Genomic DNA, 11,323 nt, shown 5'->3' with positions numbered 1-11,323 from the left:
TTAAAAAAATATTAAACTATGAAGTAACATCACTTTCACAGAAAATCAAGAATCTGATAATAATAACAATATATCCATACAAAAAGGACAGAGAACAACAGACTATTTGAAATGAACAAGAGAAGTTTATCATGATCATGACCTTTGCACTTGGATGTGGAATTTGCAGCCGGGCATGTTCTGCACCTCTGCAGTTACTAAACATTTGATGCCTAGGTTTGCAAGTGCCCCACGGATTAGTCCACATGTAAACGCAACATACTGTGAATTAGAGAACAATGTAGATTAGAGTTGGTGTGATAACTTATCACTCATCGGAAAGTATATCATAATATCATCTTAACACGAAGACAAGGAATACTATTAACCCTTTTGCAAATGTTTATAACAGAGATAAAAGGTGTGCTTGGTTGCCAAAGGATACATGCATTGTTTGCCTGTAAATATAAATTTCTAGGTACTCTACCTTGGGAGCAGATTCTAGATATTGTCGTCCAGAAGATAATTTAGAGAGGAAGCGAAATGCACAATCATGTAGAACGTATACACCCTGATGGTTGGTTCGTAAATTGTCAATTTGCTTCTTGTAGATAGTAGACCAAAGATCAGTGCAAATGAATTTAACTGTGTCAAGCTCGTCATTAAAACGTGGGCGTTCCTTGGTCAGCCTGAAAATAAGTCAGTCATATTTTAGATGTAAATAATAACAAATTGTTTTCTTCGCTTAATTGGATTAACTAAGACACCTTTCTATTATTCTGTAACCAGATGAAAAACCCATATATTCCAGAGCGGACAAGTCATCTTTCTGCAAGAAAATAAAACAGCAAAAATAAGGAACTATTGTAAAAGGAATGCATTTAACCTCATTTACTGCTCACTATCTACAATGACAAAAAATAATATCAAATTTAAAACTGTCTCGTTTACAAGGGTAGATTACCTTGTTTTCCTTCGCAGATTTTTCAGTAACATATCCAACTAACTCTGAGTGAAGAAATTCGTACAGAGCTTCGTCTGCCATCTCGCAAACACTCGCAAATGTCAAATGTCTGCAATACAACAATATGAAACATCAATAAAAACAAAAAGTTGCAGGTCAGGTACAGAAACTTTTCGAAGACCCATTGTGTATCTCATAAAACAAAAACACAAGACTGATCGAACCATCCCACTTCATGTTAATCCCGCTATAATTTAAATAAATGAGAAAATCTAGTGCGATCCCGATTTTTAAACTCCCAAACCACCCCAATGTAAATCCTTTCTGTGAGAACACGTTGGTCATCCTGACTTTAAAACCGCACCGCTCAAGTTCAAGTTGATTTGGAAATGTGTGTAAATTGTGTAAATGTAGCTCTTAACTTGTTGATTGACTTTTATTGATGTAACGTCCAACAGCGATGCACCCTCCTTTCTTATGTGGCATGCATTCATGGTACAACAACACGGTTTTATGTGTTTTATGTTTTTCAGCGGATCTGCGTTCTGCGAAGAGGAGGGGGAGGAGAGGAGAAGGATTGGAGCGCGCGGGCGCGGGATTCGCAGCAACCAACCGTTACCTGCTCAATACTCAAAATGGTGGAAGGCTGATGCTCTCTCTGTGAGTTCCTTCAAAGTTAACATTAAGAAATAGTGTTTTATAAATGAACTCCATATATTATTTATGTGTCTGCATTGCTTACGCTGTTTGAAGTTTTAACTGCAATTGTTGTGTTTCAGTCCGTATACATTCTCATCATAGGTGTTCTTTTTACAGTTATTTCCTGAAGACGGCCGGCGTATAGGCTCAGCTTCTTTCTCTATTATTTCGGATAATACGTAAGTACTGATTAGTTTTTTTCTCGTTGCTCTTTCTAACTTTTTCTTGCGTTCAACTAAGCTTCATAATAGTTCACACAGAATTTATTGCTTTGAATTGTGAGAATGACATTCGGCAGGCGGACGTACACTATTCATGTAATATATGATATTGTTTGATCTCTCAAGATTTCCACTTATTTTCGTGACTGGTTATTAATGCTAAACATTCTGAAGAACAGTAAATTTATGCTTGTGTCTAGTCGTCCTCGGACTTTATTCCCACATTTTGTAAGTCAATCAATATGTGCATTGATGTTGTTCTTCAAGGGCCTATGTGAACCTAAAATAAATTCACTGTTTTTGTTTAAATATTTCTTCATGTGTTACTGATTTTGGTTTTTTAAATTAAACTTTCAATAAATTTATTTTTACACTATTTTTTGTAATTTACAGGAATCTTTATCAACAATGAGTGACGATGATTACATGGCTAATGGGGGTGGAGGTGGACACCCTAAAAAGAAACTTACAGTTGAGAAAATCTACCAGAAGAAGTCCCAGTTGGAACATATCCTTCTACGTCCTGACACATACATTGGTAAGCTAAATTTTACTAATCAGCTTACTCCTATTCATGTCCTTGGTTTACTGTGTTAATAATACTTGTTTTTGTAGGTTCTGTTGAGCCGGTCACAGAAAATATGTGGGTGTATGATCGGTTAAGTGAAGGCATGGTTCAAAAAGATATTACATATGTACCTGGTCTGTACAAAATATTTGATGAAATCTTAGTGAATGCTGCAGACAATAAGCAAAGAGACAAGAAAATGGATTGCATTAAAATCACGATAGATCCGTAAGTGTTAACATTTTCACTTTTGGAAGTTAAAAAATACTACTGTCATTTTAAATAAGTAATTATTTCAATTGAATTGCAGCGAACAAAATCTAATATCTGTTTGGAACAATGGTCAAGGTATACCAGTCGTTGAACATAAGGAAGAGAAAATGTATGTTCCTACTATGATTTTCGGTCATTTGCTCACCTCCTCTAATTATGATGATGAGGAGAAAAAAGTCACTGGTGGTCGTAATGGTTATGGCGCCAAACTTTGCAACATTTTCAGTACCAAGTTTGTGGTAGAAACATCATCTAAAGAGTATGGAATGCATCTCAAACAGGTTAGTATTTTGCCAATAAAAGTAGCTTAAATATTGTTGCATTCAATTTTTGTTTTTTAGTTATCTTTCAGTTGCCAAGTAGTAAATGGAACAATGTACATTTTTTCTTTTTAGACATGGGGTAACAATATGGCCAAGGCTGGAGAGCCTAAATTGACAAAAGCTACTGGTGAAGACTTTACCAAAATCACTTTCAGTCCTGATCTTACGAAATTTAAAATGGACTCCTTGAGTGCAGGCATTGTTCAGCTAATGGAAAGGAGGGCTTTTGATGTTGCTGCTTCTTCCAGAGGTGTGAAAGTCTATCTCAACGGAGAAAGATTAAAGGTATGATCTTGAGACATGGTCCAATTTTATGCATTCCAATCAAGTGCCCTGGTTTAATCATTCCTTATTTCTCCAGATTAATAACTTCAAACAATATTGTGAATTGTACTTGAAAGGGAAGGAAGATGATGTTGGAAACCCTGTGAAAATTATTTATGAAAATGTGAATGAACGGTGGGAGGTAGCAGTTGCAATATCTGACAAGGGCTTCCAACAAGTCTCTTTTGTGAACAGCATAGCTACAACAAAGGTACTGAACTTGTTCCTCTATAGTCAAGGTTCTTATTCCAATAAACTTTAATTTCTGATATTTGTTGTTTTAGGGTGGTCGCCATGTGGATCATGTTGCTGATAGCATAGTGAAGAACATCACAGAAGCAATTAAAAAGAGAAACAAAGGTGGAATAACAATCAAGCCACATCAAATCAAGAACCATATGTTCATATTTATCAATTGCTTGGTAGTCAATCCAACGTTTGACTCACAAACCAAGGAAAACATGACCTTGCAAGTGAAAAGCTTTGGCTCAAAATGTGAAATGAGTCCAGCATTCTACACTCAAATTTCCAAAAGTGGACTTGTAGATGCTGTTTTAACATGGGCTAAATTCAAACAGCAGACTGAGCTCGCGAAGAAGGGGGGAAAGAAATCATCCCGATTGAAGGGTGTTTCCAAGCTAGAAGATGCCAATGATGCTGGAACTAAGAATTCTATTGAATGCACTCTCATTTTGACTGAGGGAGATTCAGCTAAAACCTTAGCTGTTTCAGGACTTGGTGTTGTCGGTAGAGATAGGTATGGAGTGTTCCCACTTCGTGGTAAGCTATTGAATGTCAGAGAAGCTTCCCACAAACAGATAATGGATAATGCGGAAATTAATGCTTTGATCAAGATCATAGGCCTGCAACATAAGAAAAAGTATGAGAATGTAGATGATCTAAAAACTCTTCGATATGGCAAGCTCATGATCATGACTGATCAGGACCAGGATGGTTCCCATATAAAAGGCTTATTAATTAACTTCATTCACTATTTCTGGCCTTCTTTGCTGAGGTTGCCATTTCTGGAAGAATTCATCACTCCCATTGTTAAAGCTAGAAAGGGCACATCAGTATTATCATTTTTCTCTCTTCCTGAATTTGAAGAATGGAAAAAGGAAACAAACAATTGGCATACATGGCGTATAAAGTACTACAAAGGTATTTTATGTTTCAGTTTGTCTCAATCTAATGTCTTATTTTTCTCATTGAAAGTATTTCATGGCAACCATCATTAACCTTTTTCTAGGTTTGGGTACATCTGATTCCAATGAGGCTAAAGAATACTTTTCTGATATGGAACGCCATAGGATTAAATTTAACTACAAAGGTACTGAAGATGATAGCAACATATGCATGGTAAGTTTCTAGTGTTGAAAGGTAAACTTCAAATTTTGTGTGCAACATCACAGAAACATGGAAATGGTATTTCTTTGCTCAGGCTTTTGCCAAGAAAGAGGTGGAGAAGAGAAAGGAGTGGCTCACAAATTGGATGGAATCTTCTAAGAGACGTCAAGAGCTTGGTCTTCCTGAAGAGTACCTTTATGGAAAAACTACCAAAGCCGTTAACTTTTCTGAATTTGTAAACAAAGAGTTGGTTCTTTTTTCCAACATGGACAATGAACGTTCTATCCCTAGCCTTGTTGATGGCTTCAAACCTGGCCAAAGGAAGGTTTGTAAACTGGTTATTGTGTCTTTCATGTTTGTGCTTTTCTAGTATAATTTCTAGAATAATTTTCTCTATTTAGGTAATTTATACTTGTTTAAAAAGGAATGACAAGAAAGAAGTAAAAGTGGCTCAGTTAGCTGGTTCAGTAGCAGAACATTCAGCTTACCACCATGGTGAAGTCTCACTCATGGGAACGATTGTCAACTTAGCTCAAAATTATATTGGTAGCAACAATATTAATCTTCTTATGCCCAATGGTCAGTTTGGTACACGTCTCACTGGAGGTAAAGACTCTGCCAGTGCTCGTTACATCTTCACCATGCTTCAGTAAGTCTTTTAATATACATCCTGGTAGAACCACAAAGTTATCCAACTCTTCATTCGTATCTTAACTTTCTTTGCAGTAAACTATCAAAAGCTATTTATCATCCTGCGGACACACCTCTCCTCAAGAACTTGTTTGATGACAATCAAAAAATTGAACCACAATGGTACTGTCCAATTATCCCAATGGTTCTTGTCAACGGAGCTGATGGAATTGGTACTGGATGGATGACAAAAGTCCCAAACCATAATCCCCGTGAAATAATTCAGAATATTAAGCGCATGATTCATGGAGATGAACCTGTTCCCATGGTATATTTTCAATCTGGTTTGCTTCTACACTGCAAATAGCTCTTTTTTTCCTTTTTTAAATTTTATTCATATTTGTTTTATATGTATTTTTGCCTTATAGAAACCCTGGTACAAAAATTTTAAAGGAATTATTCAAAACTTAGGAGACTGTAGGTATGTCTTCTATGGAGAAGTAGCTGTGCTTGATGAAGAAAAGGTAGAAATCACAGAGCTCCCTGTCCATACTTGGACAACACCTTACAAAGAATCTGTGCTGGAGCCTATGCTTAATCCCCCAGGAGAAAAGGCTACTCCATTCATCACGTAAGTTGCTTTTCACCACTTTCTTCTATTATTGTACAGTTATTTTGTGGTATATTCTTGGCTTGCATTTGAAATGATTTGTTTGTATTTTTTGTGTGTTTGCTTTGTGACCAGAGATTATAAAGACTATTGCACCGATACCACTGTCCGCTTTGTGGTATCACTTCCAAAGGCAAACCTTGAAAAAGCTGAAAGGGATGGGCTACACAAAACTTTCAAGCTGCAGACAACAATGAGCACTTCATCTATGTGTCTGTTTGATGACATGAATTGTCTGCGTCGTTTTGAGTCAGTTGTACAGATATTGAAAGAGCACTACAGAGTACGTTTTGACATGTACAAGAAACGTAAGGCATACATGGAAGGTTTCCTAGAGGCAGAAGGCAGGAAATTGAGCAACCAAGCTAGGTTTGTCATTTCCTCCTTGATTTTGTATTAGAATTCCTCTGACAATAATTTGATTTGACTGCAGTGCTAATTACTCTCTTTGCACTTCTTAACATAGGTTCATTTTGGAGAAATGTACTAATAAAATAGTCATTGAAAACAAGAAAAAGGTGGAAATGATCAGGGAAATTAAAGCCCGTGGGTATGATCCAGACCCAGAACGAGTCTGGAAGAAGAAGCAAGATGCAATGGCCCTTGTTGTAAGTCCACCATTGTACTTACATGTTTGTTAAAAAATATCAAGCGCCTAACATATAGTATTAAGTTTTGAAAATATTGACCTATTGTGTTGAAAAGTACTTGTCATTCCCCTGTTCTTTATTTTTAGTATCTTGAATATTGATGTTTGATACTTCTTTTCAGGAGGAAGATGGAGCTGATGCTAACACAGCTGATGAGACTCCTGCTGATGATGATGATTCTGCGATGTACACATACTTGTTAGGTATGTCTCTGTGGTCTCTCACCCACGAAAAGAAAGAGGAGCTAATAAGAAAGAGGGATGAGAAACTTCAGGAACTCAAGGACTTGCAGAAAAAGAGTCCTTCAGATTTGTGGGAAGCAGATCTTGATAACCTTTTGAAACTAGTGAGTACATCTGTTGTTATTTTTCTTTGGCAGGTGTGGTACCATTCTACATTTAAATTAAATTTCATTTTACAGATGGATGAGTGTGAGGAAGAAGAAAAGGAGGCTAGCGAAGTCAAGATTGTGCCTAAGAAGCCAAAGGGTGCTGGTGGCGGTCGTGCTAAAAAGGCTCCTCAGGTTACTACTCAGGACTGCCTTCCGGACCCCTATGGTCGTCGTGTTGTGCCTGAATTAGATGATGAAATGAAAAAGAAAGTCGAGAAGCTGGATGCTGCAAAATCAAGACCACCTGGCACAAAAGGAAGAGTTAGTTAACTTTTGTCTATTCTTGTTTATAGTATAATCTTTGTAGGTGTATAATCTTTTTACAAATATTTCTGAATTATTTTATGTTTAGAAACGGAAGAGTGATGGAGGAGCAGCTGATGAGAAGGATGACATAGATCTTCTCATTCAAGGCGCTTCTAAATCTTTAAAAGATCGCATCGGTACATCACCAGATGCAATTGAAAAGAAAGCTAAAGGTTGGATATCATCTGCTTTTTTTGCTCTAAATTATTACTCTAAACTGATTGTTTAAGTATTGTAATGTCTTTTGGTCTCAGGCACTCTGAAGCAGTCTAAGCTCAACTTTAAGAAGACCTCTCCGAAAAAGAAAACTAAGGAATGGGATTCTAATGAATCTGGGAGTGACGATGTGCTCTTTGGAGATTCCCCTTCTCCTGTGAGAGACAGAGGGCCAAAACGCACTGGTCAGTTGTTTCCTCCCTCATGTTTTTATTCTTTACTTTTAAAATCAGTTTTGTATTCTTTAGACTGCTATCTATCTGTTTTTCAGCTGCAAGCAAAGCTAATTTTAAACATTTGCTGGCTAGTGATGAATCAGGCTCAGATGATGATGACAGGCCTGCTTTGAGGGACACTAATGGTGATGCTGAGTAAGTCCATGCTCTATAGCACTTTAAGCCCAGTGAAATCTTTCAGTTTTTCTGTAAAATTTATATTTATCTGTTCCCTTACTTTATTTTGATCAACTAGAAAAATTGTGGTTAGTGATACTGACAGTGAATTTGAGCAGACAAATCCTCCCAAAAAAGCAGCTGTCAAACCTAAACCTAAACCAAAACCAGCTGCTTCATCAGAATCGGAGGAAGAGGATGTGTTTGCTGAAAAGCCGAAACCTATTAAGGCAGCTCCTTCAAGACGTAAGTTACCACATGCTGTTGATGATTCCAAATTTGTTCTGCTGTATCAAACTTTGAAATTATGTACCTAACATACTAACATACTAAATACTTGCTTTATAATTTTTACTGATTTTTTAAAATGATTTAGCATCATCGGATCAAATGTTTGATAGCCTTATAAAAGGCAGTACAGATTCTCAAGAAGACGAAATCATAAGTAGTAAAGGTGCTTCTAGCAAATCCAAGGCTTTGGAATCAACATCAGATTCTGAAGAACCAAAGAAAAAGAAAGGTGTGTTAGTATTTTCATTGGTATTTATCTATCTAATTCATTGTCTCTTTCTTCTTTGGGACACTCTCAGTTTGTCTTTCATCAAACTGATACAAATACATTTTTTTTCTTAGAAATTTTCTAAATAGCCAGCATGATTTGTATTTAGTTGTGTAACCGTTGGTTTTTGTATAGTCATGACGGAACCATTTTTGGCAAAACCATAACATTATTCTCATGTTTCAAATAGCACCAGCCAAGAAACGGACACTGTGGACGTCTGAGGACAAACCTGAGAAGAAAAAGGCACCGCCCAAAAAGAAGCCTAAGAAAGTATCAGACTCAGAGGATGACATCTTTGAGATTGGAGGAAATGTATGTACTAAAGTTCTGTCTCAAGTGCTTTATGTACTGAATTTAGATTCATGCTCATGCTTTAACTTTTAAAAAATTCATCTTTCAGAAAAACAAGAAAAAGGCTGATTCAGACAGCGAGTTTGAAATGTCTGAACAGAAAGCCAGTTCAAAAGCTACTACTGGACGGTCTAGGAAACCAGTTTCTTACAATTTTGGAGAGAGTGATGAAAGTGATTAGTTTTTGTATGGCTTCCACTCTACCACTTGAATCATGTATTTGATGCTATTGTTATTATTTCGTGGTACCTGTTTTAACATATTTCTGTAGGTTGTGACTTTCCTTTACAATGTGTAAATGTTTGGAAAATATTTTAGTGAATCCATAAGATAGTATTGTAGGACTGGATCAATTCACTTCTATAAGTAAGGCTTCTGGTTATTTTTGGTTAATTTCATAAGCTGGAAAAAATTACAATGAGACATCAAGATTTGTTGTTTTGTGGTCAAGAATAAGTACTTAAGGCCTGTCTTGATATAAACTTGTGTTTTCTGCAGGCTTAGTAAAATTTATTTATTGCTGTATTTTATTGATGTATGATTTTGTGACATTAGCATTCCAGTAACATTTTGATTGATACACATTTGTATGTACATATTATTTCCATAATTTATGAACTATCCATCACTCTCATTGTTGAGCTGCGTCCAGACAAGAGGGTGGCTTGGGCTGCTTGGGTCGCTGTGGGGTCTCTGAGTCTGCGCAGAGAACCAAAACGCGGCCTCTGCGCCGGCTCAAAGACCCAAGCGACCCTCTTGTCTGGACACAGCTTTGGTCATTTCTTTTTCCTTAGATTGTCTACTGCATTTTCACATTTTTAACTGGAAAGCTGATCAAAAAAATGCATTCTTTTATTGCCCGATTTCTTTATTGTATAAACAGTTACTGTCAGTTAATTTGTATGTCTTTGAAATTATTGTAAGTAAAACATGTAATAAAGAAAAAATTATAAATGTTGATTTATAATTTTTTCTTTAAGGTATGGCCTATCGTTTTAGTTTTAAAGTTTTAAACTGCAATTGCAGTTACCTTTTAACAATCTAAACAACCAATAAACAATAAAAATCCCTTGAACTTTTCTTTATTTATTTCAAAATTATCAAAATGTCCATTGCGGATGAGAGCGAGCAGGTCGGGGGAGGTTACGGGAATGCGAAGTACCTTGAGAAACCTTGAGAAAGGAGAAAGCGACAACTTCAAACTCTTCAAATTACTTCATAGGAGTGCTTCAATATTTCCCGCCTGCTGCTGCATCTGCATGCAACTCCTCTATTGATTATTCGCAGTACGGGGGGGGGGGGGGGACGAGAGAGCTGCGGTACGCGGCCCGGGCGGCGCGGCGACAGCACGAGTGTTTACCTTGGTTAACTGACATAAGTTAATTGACATACATTGACGTTATTTATTTTTATTACTGCTTCCCACCTATCGCCACCTATTGTCATTCGTTTTTGTCGTAATGAGCTACGAATATCAGAAACTGCAGCATCGTGCGGAAGTTGCGGTTAGTAATTTTACTTGCCACATGGACATTGATCGTCATTCTTTCGTCAGCTATATTTGGGATGTCCTCAGGAATGTCGTTTTATGTAAATGTAAAAAAAAATATCTAATTTTATCTATAAATTTTGTTGTAGTTCAATTTCATTTCTTTGTATTGTGCCGAATCTAAACCCTAACTGTAGTGTTGTAGTGCAAAAACAACATTATCTGAGAACGTCCCTTTCACCTACTGTCCAAAATTTGTCTCTCTGCGGTACTGTTGAAGATCACTTTCATCAGATTAATTTGATTTAATCCTTTATTTTTTGTTCTGTGCCTTCAATATATTTCAGTTATGTTTAATATGCCTTGCTGTGATCATTTCAGGAACATGAAATAAAATTAATCGAAGAAAAATTGAAGCAACTCCGTAGTGAGGCTTCTAAAAACATTAATGATGTTGATTTGCCCTCTCATACGGCTGTGGCAGGCTTGCCAGATGATCTAGCTCAGCTTATCACAGAAAATATCAAACTGAAGATGCGATCTGCTGTTTTGAAAAGGGTGTGAATCCAAATCACTATTTTTGAATAGTAATCAATCTATGCACATTAAAACATTTTTACAATATTTTATTGACTTTTGGCTGTTCTCACAGGCAATAGAAGAAGAGGAGAAATCAGGGAAACGTCAGCCAGGAGCCACTTCTAAAGCTGAAATGAAGGAGCCAGTTGTAGGATCCAGCATTTTAGGAGCTCTTCAAAAATATTTTGAAGTTGCTATTCAGAGAGCATATCCTGATTTGTCAGATGCTCCTGTTGTAGTCACAGTCTCTGGTAACTCCAAATTTGGAGATTATCAATGCAACTCAGCGATGCCGATTGCTCAATTGCTCAAGAACAAAGGTAATCTTCAAGATATAGCTGAATATATTTCTGAATATTTAATTGACTTTTCATTTCACATTTCTTAAT

General features: G+C 36.6%; 3 protein-coding genes across 5 annotated transcripts in view; 2 read left to right on the top strand and 1 right to left on the bottom strand.

Moving 5' to 3' along the window:
• On the bottom strand, positions 1–1,107 carry LOC113203773 (trafficking protein particle complex subunit 6b; the record flags this gene model as incomplete). The annotated part of the gene is given in 4 exon segments (XM_026418628.2): positions 1–261; positions 467–668; positions 747–808; positions 944–1,107. Coding segments are annotated over 4 exon segments (471 nt in total). The 5' UTR covers positions 1,025–1,107.
• LOC113203788 (transient receptor potential channel pyrexia-like) overlaps positions 1–11,323 on the top strand; it is a 34,148-nt gene that overhangs the window by 19,364 nt on the left and 3,461 nt on the right. The gene's annotated exons all lie outside the window — the stretch shown is intronic.
• On the top strand, positions 1,496–9,941 carry LOC113203710 (DNA topoisomerase 2). 2 transcript variants are annotated; one of them, XM_052272588.1, is made up of 25 exons: positions 1,496–1,603; positions 1,760–1,821; positions 1,894–2,091; positions 2,257–2,401; positions 2,479–2,659; positions 2,742–2,985; positions 3,100–3,312; positions 3,389–3,562; positions 3,636–4,512; positions 4,601–4,710; positions 4,793–5,023; positions 5,100–5,347; positions 5,425–5,656; positions 5,757–5,959; positions 6,074–6,367; positions 6,465–6,606; positions 6,770–6,994; positions 7,070–7,300; positions 7,392–7,518; positions 7,600–7,746; positions 7,833–7,932; positions 8,033–8,199; positions 8,330–8,473; positions 8,703–8,827; positions 8,916–9,941. In XM_052272588.1, exons 3-25 carry the CDS (start codon positions 2,020–2,022, stop codon positions 9,045–9,047), a joined length of 4,764 nt encoding a protein of 1,587 aa, XP_052128548.1. In that variant the 5' UTR covers positions 1,496–1,603; positions 1,760–1,821; positions 1,894–2,019; the 3' UTR covers positions 9,048–9,941. The 2 variants fall into 2 exon arrangements, with proteins under 2 accessions (XP_052128548.1, XP_026274308.1); XM_026418523.2 differs by lacking the exon at positions 1,894–2,091.

This window comes from Frankliniella occidentalis, unplaced genomic scaffold (genome assembly GCF_000697945.3).
Source record: "Frankliniella occidentalis isolate FOCC.00 unplaced genomic scaffold, Focc_3.1 Scaffold212, whole genome shotgun sequence".
Classification (NCBI taxonomy): Eukaryota; Metazoa; Arthropoda; class Insecta; order Thysanoptera; family Thripidae; genus Frankliniella; species Frankliniella occidentalis.
Note: the sequence above shows the minus strand (reverse complement) of the source record. Positions and strands in the feature narration are given on the sequence as shown.